At 37.7% G+C, this 22,119-nt stretch overlaps 2 protein-coding genes and 2 long non-coding RNA genes across 5 annotated transcripts; all 4 read right to left on the minus strand.

Annotated features, from left to right (window-relative positions):
• Window positions 1–734: 734 nt before the first annotated feature.
• LOC124435422 (N-fatty-acyl-amino acid synthase/hydrolase PM20D1.1-like) lies at window positions 735–12,164 on the minus strand. 2 transcript variants are annotated; one of them, XM_046985359.1, is made up of 12 exons: window positions 11,837–12,164; window positions 10,909–11,141; window positions 10,725–10,811; window positions 8,881–9,014; window positions 7,992–8,111; window positions 7,051–7,126; window positions 6,891–6,952; window positions 6,124–6,202; window positions 4,044–4,115; window positions 2,634–2,799; window positions 1,103–1,322; window positions 735–1,036 (listed from the first exon to the last, which is right to left on the minus strand). In XM_046985359.1, exons 1-11 carry the CDS (start codon window positions 12,132–12,134, stop codon window positions 1,123–1,125), a joined length of 1,527 nt encoding a protein of 508 aa, XP_046841315.1. In that variant the 5' UTR covers window positions 12,135–12,164; the 3' UTR covers window positions 735–1,036; window positions 1,103–1,122. The 2 variants fall into 2 exon arrangements, with proteins under 2 accessions (XP_046841315.1, XP_046841314.1); XM_046985358.1 differs by having other exon boundaries at window positions 735–1,322.
• A 2,022-nt stretch (window positions 12,165–14,186) lies between these two features.
• LOC124435028 (cytochrome P450 1A1-like) lies at window positions 14,187–16,891 on the minus strand. Its single transcript, XM_046984972.1, has 2 exons — window positions 16,633–16,891; window positions 14,187–15,936 (listed from the first exon to the last, which is right to left on the minus strand). The coding sequence occupies exons 1-2, from the start codon at window positions 16,745–16,747 to the stop codon at window positions 14,552–14,554; spliced, it is 1,500 nt and encodes a 499-aa protein (XP_046840928.1). The 5' UTR covers window positions 16,748–16,891; the 3' UTR covers window positions 14,187–14,551.
• A 456-nt stretch (window positions 16,892–17,347) lies between these two features.
• On the minus strand, window positions 17,348–18,434 carry LOC124434474. Its single transcript, XR_006944778.1, has 2 exons — window positions 18,126–18,434; window positions 17,348–17,640 (listed from the first exon to the last, which is right to left on the minus strand). It is a non-coding gene; the product is annotated as an uncharacterized LOC124434474 (long non-coding RNA).
• Window positions 18,435–18,476: 42 nt separating this feature from the next.
• Window positions 18,477–19,950, minus strand: LOC124434475. Its single transcript, XR_006944779.1, has 2 exons — window positions 19,570–19,950; window positions 18,477–18,655 (listed from the first exon to the last, which is right to left on the minus strand). It is a non-coding gene; the product is annotated as an uncharacterized LOC124434475 (long non-coding RNA).
• Between the last annotated feature and the right edge of the window lie 2,169 nt (window positions 19,951–22,119).

Genomic DNA, 22,119 nt, shown 5'->3' on the forward strand with positions numbered 1-22,119 from the left:
ATTCTACTGAATATCTGAAATATAAACTATGATCATGGAAATAAACGCCGAATTACTATTGACAGCTACGATCAAATATGCATGATGTGCATCTATTAATCGAACAAGAATTACTGACTTTACTAAATATATACTTAGATATACTGGTGAATTACCAGTCAATAAACAAGAGTACAGTTGATTTTATACATTCCTCTGGAATTGGTTGCAACTATCATTATTCTCGCAACCATTCCCAGCATAACCCTCTGGCCTGGGTTGGTGCAACTTGCAACTTACTATTCATGATTCTCGCAACCATTTCCTGCATTACCCTCTCGGATTGGTCGCAACCGTTCCCTGTATTTGAACATACATGAAGTGTTTCTCTTCATAAGTCGTTGACAGGTCAGTACAACAGCAATTGACAAGTTACATTAGCTTTTAAAAACTTGATGGTAAAGCTAATGTTCCTCAGCCAGAAAACCTTCGCACGCTTTTATACACTACTTTACTACAAAGCTTCTATATACTACCATCACATAAGTCAATAACAAGCATAACATTCGTCAATATTCGAAAGATAAAAGGAAAAAAAGGAATTTATGAAAAATGAGCAAATTTTGCTAGAATGTAAACAACTAAATAATCGCGATTACCAGATCGGAGGAAAAGCCCAGGGCCCAGGGATTGAAACTCCTCAGTGACGTAGAAAATACACGAAAAATTATCCCAACAACAAAGACAAACTCGTGTAGGAAATCCCAATATAGATCCGACGATAGAAACAAGACTCTAACAACGTATTTTACAAAACAAGTTGACCAAATAAAATATCTACCAATGACGTAATATGATATCCACAATGACGTAACAAGATATACGCCGATGACGTAATGAGATCTCCAGCAGACGATATAAGATACCCATCAAGGTCGAATTGCAAACTCCACTGTAAATCAAGGCTCTTTTCCACTCCAAAGAATTTTCCTGAACAAACAATTCCCTTTTGTATAGCAAGCCTAAGACACGAGCAGTGCACGAACGTCTGCAGCACCTACAGGTCCAAAACAAAAAATGGTTTTTCCAAGGAAAATCTCCACGAGTGGATACGGACCCTTACCATGGTCTAAGTGGATACTTTTACAACGTAGCCTGGTCGGCATTTATCATTAATCGATAGTAGAAATTAATTGTTTGTTCGTAGTTCTTTACAGAAATGCGTTCATTGGAGCCATGTATGCAAGACACGTCGGCCATGTTCAACTGCGACGGCATGAAGCGGTAGATCTCGCTCGTCAGTTTTTGAAAATGTTTGGAATCGGTGCCGGCAACAAGCAAGCCTACATTCAGAAAAGGAATAGTCATAGTCATGTTAAAAAGAAATGATATAGAAATTTTGTCGTGTTTGGAGTTTGGAGATCGTTCGGTGGATATGACAGGCAATTCACTCGCTGCCAAGCAATCCACGGGGAACAGGAAAAGTACACATTCTTGAATGAGTTTTTAAACGAAATACAATGAAAAACATAAGCAAACTAGGCTCCTGCTGCGAAAAATAATCACAGAAGATAAACCACTTAATCTTGTTAAATGTCTTGCAGAAATCGAAAACACAACATAAGTTTAAAAATAAAAACGTCGGCACTTGGATCAAGGTTCGAAAATAGGTTGGCATATTTTTTGAATGCGTTTTCAACACCAACAAACCAAAGCATGTCGGCAGCTAGGGAGATATTTAGGAATAGAAAGCACTTATGACATATTCTACCACCAAACATTCCCCATGTTGCGACGACAGATATTGGTCGACGGTCAAAAGTAGTGGGTCTTAAGAATATTGTTCAGGTGATCTTAAAAGTAGTAAAAGCTTAACAAAGTTGACCAATACCGGCTATTTCATCATTCCGATACAAATAGAATTCCAACAATACCCTAGGTGTAAGGGAGAGTCAACGACGCCATCTTGAAAGGTGGCAAAAAGCAAAACTCAAAATGAAAAACAAGTTAAAAGAGAGTATAAAAACTAATCTTCTCCAACATTTTAAAAACCAAACATACACTAACAACTCGGTATTGTTACCTTTGAACAGGGCGGCTTGCCTCTACAGAATTTCGGCAGTCGGTTAACTAGTTGACTGGTTTCTAGGTCATTGATCTGAAAGCTTTTCCTGTTTTTAAGTTCATCTGAAGGGTTTTCAGCACTCGTTACATGTGAACACTGCATGAACACCATTTTTGAGCAATCGCTCAGGGGTACTTTAAAAAGCTGTTTGCAGAAGTTTGTTTTGCGGAAGATGTATGTTGTACCAAAGATTTCAATCAGGTTTTCAAATAGGCACGCCTTCAGTTACTACTCAAACGCACGTCATAGAAGGCAATCAATGAGAAGTTACAAATGTAAACAAAACGCTCTTTGGATGAACGAGCACTTGGTCGAAACTGATAAAGGCTGTTTTCACTTCACGGGTAACGTACCAACAGATGACAAAAATCGTGTTTTGTATTTAAAATTTCACCTATTGATTGTTTGGTTAACTTTGAAACTCAATTTTTAAACTAAGCATGCCCAAAGCTACATGCCGAAAAAATAACGGCCTTCACATTCGGATTTTGTACATGAACGAGAATTCTCGATGTAAACACAAATATACCTGGCACGACAGCGACATCAGGGAAAACATCCAAAATAGAAGAGACGACAGTATTGTAACCAAAGCTGTCGCTATCACTGGACGCTATCGGCGACTGAGGATATGTTTCGATGATCTCAATTTGAACGCGGTCGTCATGAATGCAAGAACGCAGGTGGTTGATTATCTGCAGCGTATAAATACAAGCGTATTGATACTTCATGTTATTTATAGATACTTAACGTATATATACTTCATGTTACTTAACGAATGACAGATAGGTGCTTAGCCCCCTCATCTGAATTGTGGGGGGGGGATTAGCCCCTAATACGGGAATATTTTCTCCGTAATATATGTTTATGTTTGACAAGGAAAAATCATCGACATAGATGGACTATTAAATACTGAGAGCCATTTTGAAAGCTTGTTTCTCCTATAGACTTTCATTTACTTGAAGTACTGAAAGTTGACGCTAGGAAGAAAATCGCGCTAAATATATTAAAAGAATGGCGTAAATCCAATGACAAAATGGCGCAGTCTAAATTAAATAGCTTTTCACTAGTCTGGTACCGAAGCAAGAAAAGCAAAAAATAATATTATTTGTGAGTTCAACAACAACAACTACAAAGGTCAAAACGCCACGCCCCTACCAAGACATTTTTGTTATTCAGCCCTCCCCCCCCGGGAGGAGGGCTGAATGACAAAACATCTTGGGGGGCTGAATTGGCACTATTACAACGCAACATAAAATCATTGTAAATATTTTCTGATAGTTTGTCTATTAATACGTAAAAAAATGGTTATAATTTGTGTTTTTGGATTAAAAATGGCGGCGAGATGCCCACGTGACCATAATTATCCAATCACCATGATCATAACGCAAAATGCAGAGAACAATACGTGTCCTAACTCTTATAAATAGAGAGGGCTCAGTTAATACCTAATCAGGTAAGAAATTCGTACTCGAGGCCCCGTAAAACATTCTTAGCTTTACATGTTTGTAGATGAAGATCGTCCAAGGTTAGTGCAGTTCTAAGGACAGTTGTTTCTGACGTTGTCTGATGATGACTATCGCTAAGGTTGTCGAAGCTTAAGCAACATCAACTGCAACAGTACTTCTCAAGACTTTACTAACCTTGATGATCAACATGTACAACATTTTGGATTTGTGCTCCATCAAACACAAAGATCACAGTTGCTTTTGCTTAGTTGCTGGATTTATTAATATTTTGCAAGTGAATTGGCACCCTATCTGCATCCCTCTGCATCCCTCCGTGTCCACGATACATCCATCCCCGATATATCATAAAAAAGGGGTTACAAAATCATTTGGTTTACTATTCCACAAACTATTACCATAAGAAGGACTCGGGTTGCAGACTCAAAGCATGAAAAAGTGAAAAACAACAAAAATACATAATAAATTCCAACCTTTTCTGCGGTGTCACCAGGATGAATTCTGATGTTTAAATGTGCTGTGGCGGAAGCCGGAACAACATTATCCTATGAAAAATTAACGGCAAACAAAGATGTTGACCTGAAATTTGAACATGAGCGTTTGAAAGTTAAATTTTCGACACTCGACAAAAAGAATGTAAGGTGGATACTAAGAATTCAGTGAAAGGCATGACGATGCTAAACAAGTGAGTAAATGGGATTGGCGTCGCTTCTAAACAAGGCTAAGAGGGTTGTGACCCCCAAGTAAATCCTGATACAAACAAGGCTAAGGGGGTTGTGACTCCCCCCAAGTAGATCCTGAGCATTCACCTAAACACGGGGCCTTTAAGAGCACTGTTAGTTGTCGCATGTATCATCCACATGCAATTTAAAATGATATCACTCGTCTTCGCTTCCTGTTGGCATGATACTAGGCATATTTTAACAAATATACCGGGGATGATTTGGTCTCCCAGGGCCTCTTGTTTACCCTGAAAGAAAATCCCCCCCTTCTTGAGCCTTTTGGTGTTTTGTGTAGTTGGTATTTCAAATATTTCATTGCAAATAAAATATTGCTAGCTTAAAGTAAGAATGCTTATTTCGTAACACGTATGCAAATTGCTCTTTGAAGCATAAAATAGCGTTTACGAAATTGCACTTCTTACAATTTCACTGGGAAGGGTATTTCCGGACCCTCTGCCACATGGCTCACACAGTTCCTTTTAAAGTTAATGGCCTCCCAGAGTAAAATCCCTAAAATATCCCTTGGGGCCTAGATACATCAACAGTTCGAGCGACGGACATAAAGGTACCATCAAAGTCACATATTTTTAAGTGTTTATGACCACGTCAGAATTATTGCTCCGACTCCTTGACGTCTTCGGAATAAAGACTGGGAACTAAGTTTTAAGGATAAAACACACTGTGCAGTCGCTTTGGTCGCGCGACTAAAACTACCAAATTGCGTGGTCACTAAGCTAGTAGTTTAAGTCACGAGTATACTCGCTTTGGAAGTAGAGCATGTTGAACTTATGACCTTGGTCGCTTCAGTCGCTTGCATGTGATTGGTTATTTCCTAGCTCAAAATGCTAATATATAAAGTTTACGTGAACAAAGATGGCTGGTTAGGAAGAAGCGCTCATAAATTTTTTTCGTAATTTTTCTGTTTTATTGGAGACAATCTTGGAGACAAAAATTATAAAAATGATAGCAGCAGCTCATCAAGTATTCGATGGCTCATGCTCTTCATCGGTTCTTAGTTCTTGGACCAAGTGCAGAAAATCTCTCTGTGCTCCTCTCTGCTTGCTTAATTGATAAACTCACCAATGCCTTTTTATTTTATTCTTTTTTCCCCGTTTTTCTATCTCTTCCAGCTTGTACAAATAGCAAACAGATGTTACTAACTTAGCCTGATGACTAGACTCATGTTGATAGTCGCAATGTGATCTCAATGCTCGCTTCTACAAACGACTTGCGCGCGCATTAATTCACGCGACCAAAGCAACTGCACAATGTGTTTTAGCCTTTGCATATTTAAACTTGGGTCTAGACTAGGAAATAAGATGAAGGTGTTTAAACACAGGTTTAGACTAAGATCAAGATATCAAACATAGGTTTAAACTATGTAAATTACGGTGTTTTAACATAGGGTTGGACTGCATGGGAATTAAGATTAAGGGATTAACGTGTTCAAAAACAGGTTTGGACTAGGAACTAATATTAAGTTATTAAATATAGGTTTTAGACTATGGAAATTAAGGTGTCTTAACATAGGGTTAGACTGCATGGCAATTAAGATCAAGGTGTTTAAACACAGGTTTAGACTACGAACTAAGATTAAGTAATTAAATACAAGTTTAGACTATGGAATTAAGCAGTTTTAACATAGGGTTAGACTGCATGAGAATTATGATTAAGGTATATAAAAGATCAGATTCAGTTAGTTCAATCACAGTACATTTGACAGCGGGATTCATATTTTAAACTTAACAATAAAACTTCCTTCGTAATTGCTAACAATTAAATCAATTAGTCATATACGTTGCTATATTTTAGCTGCAAAAATAGTCGATACCTTTGTTCCTCCGTGTATTTTGGTTACAGCAATGGTGGAGCGAACTAACGCGTTTGTTGACGCCTTTCTACTGAGGATCCTTAAGAGCAAATAGAAAAACTTACGTAATAGTTGCAGAACGTTGACAAAGATGTAATAGAAGCTGAAGAATACGACTTCAAAGTCTGAATGAGTGATCATTCGTCAAAACAGTGATAGAGAGATGATTGATTGTAATCGAAAGTTTACCGTGATCAACTGCCGCGATGACATAAAAAATAAAGTAGTAGCTAACTTGCGGGCCTTTAAGCGTTGTCTATTGCCCCCAATAAGATTGGTCTCTTGACGATATTTGCGGACCTCACGATTCTCTGCCTTTGCATTTCCCGGTTGTTTTTGTAACTCGTAATGTAAACAATAGGGAATAAACCTAAAGTTGAAACTTGGAAAACCCACTACTTTATGAAGTCGGAGCATCGTACATTTAAATTTCAAAGTAGCTAGATCGTACGGTGTTCAAAAGTATAAATGGTCTAATTTAAGAACATTGCCTAGATACCATGCACGGGCCTCTCAAAAGCTTGGGCATGTAGGCTTCAGCCTACTTAGCCTAATGGATAATCCATTACTGCCTAATGAGGACATTAACATAAGATAAATTTTGATAAAGACGCCAGCTTGAAGGATATGAGGAGTTCAATTCCAACACAGATCTCATTAAATACTAAACTAAATTTTCTACATGAAATATCTTCGAAAGAAAAAGATATAAAATTGAAGATTCATACCAGCTAACCAAAGGTTTGAAAAGCCACATGTTCGACATGATTACTCTCAAGAGAAAAGGAAGCTGCAAATGAAAGAGTCGAATAAAAAAGTCTGCATAATTTAACACTACGACCTCCCCAAACATAACTACGTTCGTAAAAACTTTTTGTGTTTACATACCACAGGCGAAAGTCCGGAGAAAAGCTCGACCTCGGGTCCATGGCCGAAGGCTGATGGCATTGCATTTCGCTCGATTCTGTGTGGAAATGGAATGTCATCAGCAATAGCAACAAAACAAAATAGAATTGCTGTTGATTAAAAAAATTCATCACTTAAGTTTTGTACAATATAAGGGAGTTGCGGGTGCTGGTTTACAGCCTATATATGATAATACATTACAAGCCTGCAATGTAGCAAGAAACATTTTAGGATCTCCTAAGCGTGGGATTGGGATAACTACGAAAAATCTACGAACAATTATAATCAGAAATGGCGTAAGTGTCAGTTTGTTAAAAATATTAAAATTTCTTTTTCAGTACAAGCGTACGCATTCATTTAAGACCAAAATTATAAATACGGGTCAGATCAATTGAGTTTCTTCTATGACGTCATCAAAGACCCCGAGACGTCAGCACCACAGATCTAATAATACACATCTAATAATAGCACCACAGATCTAATAATACACATCTAATAATAGCACCACAGATCTAATAATAATAATAATGTGTATTATTAGATCTGTGGTCAGCACGCGGTGACACCTCCAACACTAATCCGTTTCTAGAAAGGTGTATTGAACTCACTGATATGTATCATAGAATGGATAAAACATTAATGTGACAACTAAAGCCGGAAATTTTCTATAGGTTCACGATTTAAATGCTTAAGGGGTCTTTCTTTCCATGTAATAGCATTATTGTAGCGGGAATGTGCTAAACAAATAACACAAAAAAGTGCGACATTGTCATACAAAATTGTAGTAAAGTATGAAAACCGATCAAATGTATGAAAATGAGCCTGTCCGAGAGTGAAATATACGAGGATGTCTTATCCATACATACATAAGTGATAGAGCCCCGTGTCATTCCTCTCCAGTCTCCAAAACGTAAATGGCCTACCTTGCCACAGCGTTGGCAAGAATACCAATGCTACTTTCCTTTGGTGGCATAGATGCGTGACCGACCGTCGACTCGACCTTCAATTTGACAGACAGAGCGCCTTTTTCTGCAACAGCGACCCTGTAGAGAAAAGCAGCAACGTTTACATCACAAGTCACAAATGGATTGATTGTTCCCAATTACCGCGATCGAACCATTAAAAAGGACGATGCAAGTCCATTGAGCTGAATATATAACTGGAATGCTACATATAGGTAAAGAGCGATTCCCGGATGGATGTTATTCTTTTCTCCAAGCGTAGACAATAAGCAAGACTTAACAAACTATAGAATGTTATGGTGTTTTAGGATAAATTTAACTGAAAACATGTGTTGTTATGGTTTTTAAATGTGCTACGTCACGTTGGTGACAAAAATATTGACATTTTTCCATGTTCTCACAAGTGCCACGCTTTGTGAATTTTCATATGAAAAAGTAATTTAAAATACACAAAATGCTTCATCCGATAATAGTAATTGACACTTAATTGGCACATTGTTATGGCACATCATACAAGTACAGTTTCTAAAACGTTCCTGTGCAGTGTTTATTTCATAGATTTGCGATGAACATGTTTACGTTGCACGAAGCAAATTTTTAACTCCAGACATGCGTGTTTGAGGTAAAATCCCGCATCTTAGCTTGATATTGCAACAAACTTCGGAGTGAGTACGCGTTTATAAATTGGTGCTAGCAGTTAAATTATATTGACATGACATATTGGTGGTAGATGGCCTTCCAGGTGTCTTCGTAATAAAATGGAAGCAGACTATAATTACAAGTGAAGTAAAAGCTCACATTCTTCAAGCAAGAAAATCTCGATAAAACAAAAATGAAAACAAAAACGTACAAGGCGGCGGGTGTTTTGATACCGGGTAAAACATCGTTGAAAATCATCAGGCCTTCGTCTTGAACGAACTCCAAAGATACACCTCTCGATACCAGTTCTCGAGCGATGTGCGCGGCTCCATGGTGGCCAAACACCTTGAACGCAAGACGTGGGAATAATTTCAGTCAAATCTTTAACACAAACTGTAAATTTTTATCTGTCTTTTGTACTTCAAGATTTATCGGCGATATTTGCAGTTTTCACCGATTAGTTCTAAAAAGAATTGCTTCAAAACTACAGGGACCGCAGAAGATCGATGATTGGGGGCTCATATTCATCCATGCATGATATGTACCAGTGGTAGATTAAGCAAGGATCCTTTCAGGGGGGTGCTTGGCTTAGTGATCAGCTAGAGTTCAGAGGTTAGAAACCAACTATTTATCAACATACTCAGTAATATAAATGGATACTAGTTTTCATTTTGGTGAACAAAATAAATATCATCGACAGTCAATAAACTTTAATGATAAAGTCAATAAAGGCTTTTTCCATTAAAAGTAGGATGCATTTTAATTTTATTTTTGCAATTTGCACTCCTCTACGCACCCCTGTTGACCATTGCCTACAAGGGTGAGCACCTCCCCCTATAAATCCACCAATGATAAGTCCTTTGAAATTTCATGGTGTTTCACGGATAATAACATGTTAATTTGCATATGTATAGGAAAAATTATCCCCAAGTAATCGATTTTCCGCGCTCCCTGAACTAAAACACCAACCAAATAGTTCTAAAAGAAAGAACTGCTTTAATAACTAAAAGACAGTTTAGCTGGTGTAAAATATACAAAATAGCTATAATATTCACTCGCTTTGAGATGTTTTAATTTATACAAGTGAAAAAATAACACAAAATACTCCCTCCCACCCTAAAACAACCATATTTATACTAAAAACCATCCCAAATCTAAAAAAAACAATAATTATACATAACATCAGCCTCACTTCCTCCCAAAACATCCATATTTGTATCAAACACCACCCACTCTCTCCTAAAACAACCACATTAATACCAAACACCACCTACTCCCTCCAAAAACAACCATATTAATACCAAACACCACCCCACTCCCTCCAAAAACAACCATATTAATACCAAACACCACCCACTCCCTCCTAAAACAACCACATTAATACCAAACACCACCCCACTCCCTCCTAAAACAACCATATTAATACCAAACACCACCCCACTCCCCTAAAACCATATTAATACCAAACACCACCCCACTCCCTCCTAAAACATATTATACCAAAACACCCCCTACTCCTAAAACAACCATATTAATAAACACCACCTCCTAAAACAACCATATTAATACCAAACACCTCCTAAAACAACCATATTATTACCAAACACCACCCCTCATCCTAAAACAACCATATTAATACCAAAACACTACCCACTCCCTCCTAAAACAACCATATTAATACCAAACACCACCCAACTCTCCTAAAACAACCACATTAATACCAAACACCCCTACTCCTGCTAAAACAACCACATTAATACCAAACACCACCCACTCCCTCCTAAAACAACCATATTAATACCAAACACCACCCCACTCTCTCCTAAAACAACCACATTAATACCAAACACCCCCTACTCCCTGCTAAAACAACCACATTAATACCAAACACCACCCACTCCCTCCTAAAACAATCATATTAATACCAAACACCACCCACTTCCTCCTAAAACAGCCATATTTATGCCAACACCACCTCCATCCCCTCCTAAAACAACCATATTTATGCCAAACACCACCCCGACTCCCAAAACAACAATAAAAGCAAAAAAGCACCTCTTCATCATGTCCAAATGAAAGGAAGAAACCACGGTTTGGTATGTGTCCTGATTTTAGAAGAACCTCAAGTGCCTCTAAAGATCCCTAGATTATACAAAATACATTTATTGTAAAGTAAAACACCCACCCTTCAATCTTTAAGATAAATAATTCATTTGGCAAATACATAACCACACCATACCATGACACCATTTTTCACATCCAGTGTGCCCCTACCCCATATGAAACCATCCTTCACAATACCACCAAACTGTGGTACATCCCATTTTTGATCTTTGACTGGCACGACATCCAGATGGGATATCAGTAGGTAAGGTTTCAGGTTGGAGTCACTACCTTTGACTGTGTACAGGAGACTGTATTTGTTGATCATTTCACATTTCACCAATGGAGAAGAATGCACATGAGGAAATGCTAAAAACACAAGTTAATGCATATTAATTTCAGTGATTTTTATTCAAGATTGATTAGTCAGGATTTGGCTACATCCGATGCATATACTCAAATATGTTCAAACTGAAGCTTAATTTCTTCAAAAGCAAAAAGCCTGTCATAATCCAGTCTGGTTTTCTTCATCAGATATGATCTGTCATTCAACTTGAGTCCACATATACTGCAAATTGGTGCCTTTATCAGGAGTGATCAGATGTTAAAACTTTAGTCCTCATATACTTCAGTCTAGTGCCTTCATCAAAAGTGATCTGATGTTGAAACTTCACTCCAGGTCACTGACTAGTATTTTCAAGTATTTTCAATAGGGACCATCCGATACAAAAAACTTGTACTCCAGTCCTGTCTACAACAGGAGATAACTCATGAAGAGTAGTTAAGATAACGACATGCTCAGTTGCTCATGAGGATACGGTGTCATCACAGTCGTCTTAGACATTGATGAGTAAAGCCTTTTTGATAATTGTCATACAATATTTGAGATGTGCAAATAACGTGCTTGAGCTATCTCATAATGAAATAACACCAATTCATTTTCCTTCGCCAGGCCGGGTTTGGCAAGGTTTCAAAATTTACCATCTCTCAATTCGATTTTCGAAACGAATTTAATAGAAACTACATTTCCCGGCAAACGTGATCTGTCATTTGCAAATACTTACAAATTCTGATATGTTGATGAAGTTTGATCAGCTCGTCTTTGTTCCATGGTTCATCATTCTCAGATATACTGTAGGATACAGTTTGGCATTGAATGGCCTTGGAGAATCGTGTCAACATTTCATCGTCTATTTCTATGTACTTCCCCGCTTTTGTTTTCTTTAACGAGCGCTTTCTAGAGGGGGAAGACAGATCCACCACTCTTTTCACGATAAATAACGATAAAAGCATCAGAACGCCAGCAAATCCGACACCAAAGCCGAACAGGACGTTCACCTCTGATTGAAACGCCGAAGCCATTTTCGCTAAGGCACTACGCAATCCTGGCAATACCAAAGTCGTGTTTTTCTCTGAGGGGGGTGGGGAGAGGGTTATAAACTTCAACGATTTCCTTCCCACCACGATTGATTGGGCTCAGAAACCCTATATTTAGTCTTAGCTTTGTTTTCATTTGTTCACAACGTAATAACTATAAATAAAACCATGGTAGTGAGATTATTTAGTTATTAAAGGTACTCGAAAGCCGAAGGAGGATGAGTGACGCTGCTAGCCGAAGGACTTTTACCGGCCAACCTCACAAGTTGTTCCTGTACATTTCATCTTCAGTACCATGGTTTTACATTGTAACACCATGATTTTCGAAATATTTTAGTGTTTCGCTCACTTGTCAATGATGGTATAAATCAGGGGTCTCCAAACTTTACAGCCAGAGGGCCACATGAACTTTCATCCAGCATGTTGAGGGCCGACGAACCGTATATATTAAAACGAATATTTTAATAAAACGAAGTACTTTTGAAAATAGACATGTTTCGACATCTCATGATCCCATCTTCAGTATAAGTGAAATAATAAATGATAGAAGGTTTATATAAAAGTAATATGATACATAAATGACAACAATAAAAAGGAAATAAGATACATTGGCGAAACTTCGCGCCATTTATCCACCAGAATCAGGGAACATACCACAACAGACAAAAACTCCGATATCTAACCCACACCTTCTTAAATCTCACTCATGTAAAACCAACTATTCACCCTCTTGCTTCAAAATCATTTACACTGCCGACACCTCATTCTCCCTTAAAATCAAAGAAGCACTCCACGTTAACAGAACTTACCCTGACCTCAATGTTCAAGATTTTAAATTCAATACAATGTTTAGTTTATAATACGCTCGGACGCTCCCCCTTAATTTTATCTTATTTCCTTTTTATTGTTGTAATTTCTGTATCATATTACTTTTATATAAACCTTGTATCATTTATTATTTCACTTATACTGAAGATGGCATCATGAGATGTCGAAACATGTCTATTTTAAAAAAAACTTGTCACGTATATCAAATGCGCAAAACGAAGCACATCACACAAGCTTCGTTAAAGGTTGAATTTCAACCAAGAGTAATATCATAACAAAATCACAGTCTGTTCAGTTTTCTCAATGTGAGTGGTGAAATTGGCTTTCTTAAGTGTCTCTGCGGGCCGGATTGAGAGTCCCAACGGGCCGCATCTGGCCCGCGTAGTTTGGAGACCCCTGGTATAAATTAAAGGTTTTTGTGTTTTTGTTAATACTTTGTAGTGATTTTTATCATTTCACGCTTAAAATTCGGGATTGTTCTGAGTAGTAAGAGAATTCTAGTAATAGTGAATTCTACTAAGGTCAGTACGTTATTATTTCTGCTTGCTAGGGTAATAGAAATTGAGGCAACCATGAAACCATGCATAAATATGGTCTCTAAATTATCTCGATAAGGACTTGTAACTGGGAGGGGAGGAGCATACCTGGTAACTTCGAAAGTCGTCAAGTCTGTATATTTGCACACAACGAGATGCAAGGCTTATTTACCTCATAAAGAATCTCATAAAGTGGATGATGAAGCCATAAACCTGCTGGAACTTATTTATCGGGACCGTGAATGGTGTATGTGTGGGGAGGGGTATCTCCTGGATGGGCCCACCAGGAAGGCACTTGAATTGGGTGGAAAGTGTAGTCTCCGTTACCAAAAGAGGCCTACTGGCGAAATAAGATAGACATTACAGGAGAAAAAATTCCACTGCATGATAGCTTAGCAACTGAATACGAGTAAAACCAAGAAAACATCTTTAGTTAAATCCACATCAGACACACCTTTGGCAATGATTTCTATATTTTTGACATGTATTCTCCATATTTTTTTACGGTGTATTCATTAAAAGCCGATCAATGTTTTTTCCTAAGCAAGAGCGTGAACGAGAAAAATTAAATTCGCCATCGAGAAAAGGCATGTTCTATTCAAAATAGAGAATCGATAATACGTACAAAAACATGAATCATGACGAATAAAACACAAAAGACAAACAAGCAAGGTTGCTGGTAGAATACATTACATAGACTAAAAATTTTAATCCAGAATTATGATTTATCATTGAGTTAGAATCGTATCATGTGCTGAAGCGTTATACAACAAAAACATTACTCTATAAACTAAATCTATTACAGGAATACGGTCGAAGGACTTTTTCAAATTTTTATAAGAAAGTAACAAAACTCATTCTCGAGAGTAACGCCGGCATTCTCAAAGCCCACTCATACTAGCACGTGACACCAAGGGTGCAACGCAGAAATCTCGCAACCACTGATCAATAGCAAACTTATAGCTCCGTCGGAATATCCTTGGTCCCACGGCATAAATCCCTATCATTTGGGTCTTTTAATCAAAAATGAAAACTGTATCAGGTTTTCTCGCTCACAAAGGCTTTTCTTTTTTGAAGCTTCATTAAATAAGGTTTGGGTGCTAACGTCAGACGGTATTCTCCATTAAAATCATTTACATTCTCGTTCTCTACCAGACGCAAGTGAAACTGTTGCAAAATTGCAGCAAAAAATACGAAGATTTCGTCCTTTGCCAAACGCTCACCCAGACACGAACGTCCACCCGTTGAAAACGGAATAAAACTTTCGTGTTTCGGTACGAAAAACCTCCCGTCGTTGTTCAAGAATCGCTGGGGATTAAAATCGTATGGTGATTTCCAGTATTTCGGGTCGTGATGAATTCCCCACAAGTTCACGAAAACGAAAGTACCCTTTGGAATGTTATAATCACGAAAATTAGTATCTTGCGTAGTCGAGTGAGGCAAGGAGACTGGCACGACACAACTCATCCTCAATACTTCATATAGTGCTGCGTTTATCGTTGGAAGGTTTTCTCTATCGTTCAAAGACGGCAGGCGATCTCCTTTGATAACGGCGTCAAGTTCCGACTGCAAGGCGATTTGCCATGCTGGATGGGCAGCAACGAGCATCAGAGCCCAGCTAAGTGTGTTAGCAATGGTCTCGAATGCTGCTCCGACAAGATCAGCTAACACATACACGAGGTCTTTCTCGGTTATAAGTGAGCCAGCATCATCGATCCCTTTGTTGTACAGCGGTAGGTTTTCCAACAATGCATCGGTCAGACACCGCGGGCATCCGGGGACTCTACTTAGAGTAGTGGAAGTATAATACTTTTCGTGCATCCCCACAAAATCCAGAAACATTCTTCGCATTTTAGAGAAATATCCGATGGGTAATTTTTGCAGCCAGGGCACAATGTCCGATAAGTTAACAGGGCTTGTGTTTTTGGTGAAGTCTTCAACCATATCTACAATCTCGTTGGCCTCGGATCCATTAAACTCGAAATTCAAGTCAAAAAATGATTTTAATATTATATTTGCAGCCAAAAGCCTGAGTAAAACTTTCGGATGAAATGCCTCGTTTTCGCATTTTGCAAATTCGTGCAACAGTTTTAAAACTTCCGTCTTCAAAATGGCGTCGAGATTTTTGGTGACGTAGAACGTTCTATGCAACGAACGGATAACAAGTTTTCGTTGACGTTCGTATTTTGGTGTGTGGTCGATGAAAAGTACACCAAGACCACCACGCACTTCTGTGAACGAATACAGCTGCGGGCGGCCTCCGTAGACGCGCGATCGCTTCACGAGCGTCTCCCGAACGCTTTCTATGCTGTTCAATACAATGGAATAGTAACTGCCAAATGTTATGGTAAAGACGTCGCCATATCTTCGAGATAGTTTAGTGAGCGAAAGGTGTGGATTAAAGCCGAGCCAAAACAAGGACCCTATTGACAAGATTGACATGTTTTACAAACTAGCTTTAGAACAAAAAATATGTAAAAAGTATGCAGTCGAATTGCGTTAAAATATTGGACTGACGTCTTTTTGTACAGGATTGAGCCCGGGCGAATACAACGCCACAGCCAATGACCTAGAAAAATGGTTATACCTGAAATTTACACAGTATGAGCAAAACCTGCATGCGGGCTGGCTACGCCAGGCCTTTAGTGAAATATATCGCACTATGACCGTCTTTTTGTACCCACCAAGCCGACAGGATATACAATACGGTCATTAGTCATTTATGCTGTACCTGATTTCTGACAGTAATGACCGAGTAAAACTATTCACTATTTGCCATATAACAAACTTTATTACTTATCTTACAAAAATTTTGGCCTGGTAGCTAACTATCTATTAATTCTCATTTTTCAGTCACATTCCAGACAGCATCAAATTTTCGTAGTTTACAAAATAATTCAGACTGAAGTCGAACCCTTGGAGTTAAGCACAAACACATTGTCACCATAATGAGTTAAAAACACCCCAATTTCCCTCTTACAAGTTTCCCAAGGGTACAAAGTACAGTAATTTGTACATTAATCAATATAACGGTATATCGTGAAAATGAATGTATAATTGTACCCAACATTCCAATATGTACATGCAAATATACGGCAAATTAGTGTCGATGAAATTACCTATGATAGGCAATCCAAACGGGCCCGGTGGTAATTTCATCCATTGAAAATACCTTCGTATTGCAACGTGAACATAATAAATAAGGATTAAAGCAAAAGTGACCACACCATCCATCCTTGAGGAAGATCCATGAAATCTTTCCCAAACTTTTGTTCAAAACATGTTCAATTTAATCGAAAGAGTGAACGCACTGCGACCAACTTTGACAACTTTCACAATATTCGGTATATGTTGAACCCGCAAGAATTTTTTTAGAATATTCACGAGAATATTTGATACTTGAGTGATTTTTTGGCATGAAATACCGATAAAAGCGTAGGCAGCAACGGAAATTGATTCGATTATTTATAGAAAGAAGTATTTAATTATTTATAGAAAGAAGTGTTTGTTCACAAAACATCCACATGATAGAGTGTTCAAGCACATGACACTTTGCTGTGCTGTCAACATTCCTTAAAGTTTTTCATAAAATACAAATTTCACAACAACTTAAGTCGCATCCAAGCCTTTCGACCACCGCACGGTAGTGCTGTTTTACCCTATACGGCTAAAAAATCTTTTCCAAATTCGTTTTGAACAAGAAAAAAATTGAAGAAGGAACATACTGAACACACATGGTACTTCAAAAAAGTGAAACAAAACTTGAAGCTCGAGCACAATATCCTTAAAGCTTTATGTGTCCGGACGTTAAAATATATAAAGAAAAAATCATACTTTTACAAGAGTAGTGCATAATGTCATAAAACAGTACATATATAAAATGTGATCAAGTCATCAAAGTTTACATGAAGATCGAAGCGTGTTTACCTAAAATACAATACACGAATTCCTATCATTCTTGTGGTACAAACGTCTGTAAAATCATGCAACTGTTCAATTTTTCCTGTTGAACGATACGAATAGTTCGATTACGATATCTCACCAACATAGAATTGTTTGTAATCCGTTCTAAAAAAATTGGCTTTTTGTCACTACTTTTAATCACGTCGGCTTCCGTGTGTACAGACCTTTTGAGATAGAAATACATGTACATGTTAAACAGAGACCAAGGTCGTAGCTAGCTCGATAATTTGGTTGGGAAATATTCATATATGAATTCCCTCCCACAAATTATCGAGGCTAGCTACGGCACTGACAGAGACCGAGGTAAGAGGGGTATATACGTGTATACATATGATACAATCTGTAATCATAATTGTTTTCAATAGAAACTAATAAAGTAGAACATGCTTACATGAATAACTCACCCCTTCCCTCAATTATCGGTCGCTGGTGTAAAAAAAGACTTAGACCAAACTTGGTAAAATACAAAAGAAAGGGATTCAATCCTTTTCCATCATCTTAAAATATCAAGTTGACGGATATCAAGGATAAAGGAAGCGGTTGAACAGAAAGTGGACAGTCTTACAACCAAAAAAAGAAAGAAACGATATATTTGGGAAGTTTTTTAAAACCTTTCGTAAACACGTGAGACAACAGAGAAACAACTTACTATAAAAAGCATAAGCACAGGAAACACAAGGCTAAGTATCCTTTTGATGCCATCTATGGACGTATATCATGAAAGGATATGTTTTTCTCAAACAGCCATATCGAAATCTTTGTCGTAAATCAACCAATAAAAATGTATTAATAACCGACAGTCAATACCATCTCCGTCCGTGGGCGACAACGTAACAAAGAAATTGTGTGAACCACACCTTAAAGTTTAACGATTGTTTTCTTTAAAGTTTACTTGAAACAAAGCGATGAAAGACAGCGATTCTTCGTTTCTTACGTAAATCCATAAAAAATATCTGTCGAAAGAAGAATATTGTTACTTCGCAAGCATCAAACATAAAACTAACATATTAATAAAATTTTATTAGTCGTTAATTGCGTCACTTGCATATCTTCTAACAAAGAAAGTAATTCGCACACACACAGAAACAACAAGTCGAGTTGGTCCACAACTCATACTATGCGCGCATAATCTTTCCAAGGTTGAATTGAAGAATGAGCAAGACCCATGGCAAAGATTCTCTAAAAACGTGAAAAGAAAATTGTGTCAGCATGCCAGGAAATGGCTAAGATGCTTCACTTCCGTAGCGAAAATTTTCAGTCTTAACCCGGGACCACATAATAGTGAATATACAGTAGAGTCACTCCATTGAATTTTTTTCGTTTCACGCGTATCTTAATACGCATGTGATTACCATAGTCAATCAATTGTTTTTTTTCCGACCAGCAGGAATGATGAAATGGCTAACGAAAACAAGTAATCTAATGAAATATACAGCAGCCAGTTGAACAGAAAAATGGACCCACTGTACATTCTCCATACTGTGCTCGGGACCACCGATCATTACGTGGGTTGTTTAGTTATCAGGCAATTCGCGGGCTCAGAGTACTTATTAGCAGAGCACTTTGTAAGAAACTGAGACTGCCTCTTTTGATGAACACTAAGATATACACTAACTACAAAGTGTATATGACAAAAATGCAACCGTATGATTTGTAGTCATTGCCAATTAAAATACAAACTCAGATTGCATTCAAGCGGCGTAGCATCTACAACCATTTCAAGTTTCATTGATTTTTTCTTATTGAAAGTCTTCGTTTTGCTGACTACGTACAACACAACTCTGCCACAATTATATGATCGACTCAAGATGACTTTACCCCGTCATCCTTAGCATAGAAAACATTTCGCCTTGTTGTAGCTGTTACTGTAGTGTGCTAAAGCATGAGCGAAAAGGTTTAGTTTGTAGCAATAGCACTTATAGAATACCTTACCTGCACGCCCGACCCCAACTCAAACCCTTTTTCCAAGCATAACCTAGCCTGATTGTTGTTGGCAGTCTTTATGATACAGGGACGTCATGGCAAGGTACGAGACAACGAGAACTCGTTGTGGGTCCCCGGCATTACGAGCCCTTACATAACAAATTACTCACCTGGACGATCTACATCTACAAACATGTAACCCCTAAAATTTTGCTCATTTGTTGTTGTTCTTGCAGTTCCAGCACGCCCCTGTTATAACTGAAATCTAAGGACTGCAATCTAAGGTTCCAATTCAGGTAAACATCCCCGCCAAGTGTTGTAATGTTTTCTCTCATAATTTTCTTCAGTAATATTATGAACGTGCATGAAATAGTTGAGCAGAGCTTAGGTTCCACGAACATATCTCGAGCATTTTTCTGGCGGTGGATCGTATTGCGCTTTGGAATCAAGATACGTGACCAAGATGAAAAATGATTTCGTAAGGGGATTAAAAAAACGTCGATGCTTCTCGATGAGATATGACAAGAATGACATACAACAAATTCCTCGCATTTTCTGCAAGATGAAAATAAAATTCCCTTCGTGTGCACATTATATTTCATGCGTTGCGTTAAAATTACCATGGACAACGAAGTTTATCTAAACAATGCTAAGTCATATACAAAAACCAACAAGGAGCACAGTTCACTTCTTTAAAAGCCGAAAACTATACAAAAAAGCATGTTTTGAATAAAACCATCGTGTAAACACAATATTATAGATTCGCGTGGGTTTTTTTGAGCTTGATACATATCGTACAGTTTACTTCATTGATCCTGTTGTCTTTCTCTTACCAAGAAATGAACTAGCGTAAATCGGAAAGCTAGAAGCCCCAGCGGGCGGTAGGTATACATTTTGCTGATTTAACTAAATTCTATTCCATTCCATTCCACTCTATACCATATTCCTTCTATTCTATTCTAGTCTATTCTAATCTATTCCATTCTATTCTATATTCAAGACAGTGTTCAGTTACATTAAACAGTACTTAATCTGACAAACAATAGGCCCTCTAATTTAGTTAAATATATGTCTACAGGAATAAAAATATATGCATGCATATTAACAATAAGATAGCATAAAAACCTAAAATTATATAGTGAAGAGACTAATTTCTTTACAAGTACAAAAAAGTAGGCAAACAATTCCTTTTAAAAGACCCAACAGATAGGTTAGCCATTTTAAGATAAGATGAAGGAGACCCTCCTTAACTGTAGTTGGAACGAAAACATACTGAGTTTCATACACGTAGCATCTCAAACAACGCGTTTGACAGTCAGCATTTTTACACAACAAAATATTTTTCAAAGTATGAAAAGTATGACACGCTGATAAAAATACTCAGACGAAACTCTGGAAACTTTTCACTACTTCATGACTCATATTGGGTTCTGTTGGTACGACTGAAAACTTTAACTTTTCAGGGAGAAAGCGTTACAGATGGGAACAAAAAAGAGATTTCGTCGTCATATACATCAAAGTGAGCAATATGCCGCGCACCATATTCATATAAAATGATACGAACTGGCATGTATCGATACCTAAAGCAATAACGAGATGAGAAATCATGCGGTATTTAAGTCGTTGCTTTGAAAAATAAATAATTTCTTTATAGGATTCAATTCCTCGGTAGGCAAACCAGATCACAAGATTGGTTATTTTTATATACGGCCCTTCGTGGTAGTTTTCTTAAACCATAAGCTATTTACACAGATGAATCAAAGACAAAGCCGCAAGAAGCCCTCTCTTGTAGGTTGCATGTAGCATGTGTGTCAAGAGCCAAAAAACAAACTTATCGCGATTTAAGCGAAGCGATTAGAGACCTTCTTAAGTGGCATCATTAAAACAATGCTTGAGATGATCAGAAAAAATAAAAAAACTTTGATGGTCTTTGTTGAAAAATATTGCACCTATGTGTCACGTTTTATTTTTCTCATTAGCAACATTAGCAATTATATCATTACGCGCAATTAACTTTAGAAACGCCTAAAATATCCCACCCCCTTAATACAAACGCCGCTCATCCCCCTGTATTTCAAAGATGTGTGCGCCAGGTACAAAGTTAATTTATTCTTTAATAAACGTCAATCGCTCCACCCATCCAGGCTAATTCTCACCTTGATGCGTATTTTTACATCAGACGTGGATATGGTTACAAAATTTTGTCGGATGTGACATGGCATGCGTATTACCTGTTAAAGAATATGTTATTTCTTTATGAAATAAAGAAACAGTGTAAGTAGTTTTTCTTTACTGGGAACGTTTTCTACTAACATCCGCCGAAACAACGTTTGTTATTCTTTTACAATCGAAACCGTCTATGACGACAAACGAGAGGCAGCGAGAGCCCTCGGCGGATGTTTTCCGAAGGGAAATCGTTCGTCAAGCAATCGTGCAACTTCGGGCATCGTTCGTGTCGCAAACACCAATCAAATGGTGACCACACAAAAAATGTTCTGAATTCCAATATTTTAACAGTTTGAAGAAAACTATTAGAAGCTACACAACAATCCAATCATTTAAACAACCAGAACCTCATTACATAACAAAAATAAGAACAACGACAAACAGGACTCTCTACATACGTAACTAGAAGTATCCTTCAAACTTCAAAGTTCCTACATCAACCAAGACGCTTTCAACAACACGTAATTATAATCAAATTAAAACAATTACCAAGA

This window comes from Xenia sp. Carnegie-2017, unplaced genomic scaffold (assembly GCF_021976095.1).
Source record: "Xenia sp. Carnegie-2017 unplaced genomic scaffold, XeniaSp_v1 HiC_scaffold_14, whole genome shotgun sequence".
Lineage (NCBI taxonomy): Eukaryota > Metazoa > Cnidaria > Anthozoa > Malacalcyonacea > Xeniidae > Xenia > Xenia sp. Carnegie-2017.

Bases quoted from the DNA above. Each gene is read 5' to 3' on its own strand.
- LOC124435422 (XM_046985359.1), bottom strand. From the start codon at position 12,134: ATGGCTTCGGCGTTTCAATCAGAGGTGAACGTCCTGTTCGGCTTTGGT. The intron at 8,112-8,880 runs GTACGTTTTTGT...TTTTCTCTACAG, and splicing joins ATCAAAACACCCGCCGCCTT to GGTCGCTGTTGCAGAAAAAG. The intron at 2,800-4,043 runs GTTGGAATTTAT...TATACGCTGCAG, and splicing joins CTGGTGACACCGCAGAAAAG to ATAATCAACCACCTGCGTTC.
- LOC124435028 (XM_046984972.1), bottom strand. From the start codon at position 16,747: ATGGATGGTGTGGTCACTTTTGCTTTAATCCTTATTTATTATGTTCAC. The intron at 15,937-16,632 runs GTAATTTCATCG...TCTTGTCAATAG, and splicing joins GTTTGGATTGCCTATCATAG to GGTCCTTGTTTTGGCTCGGC.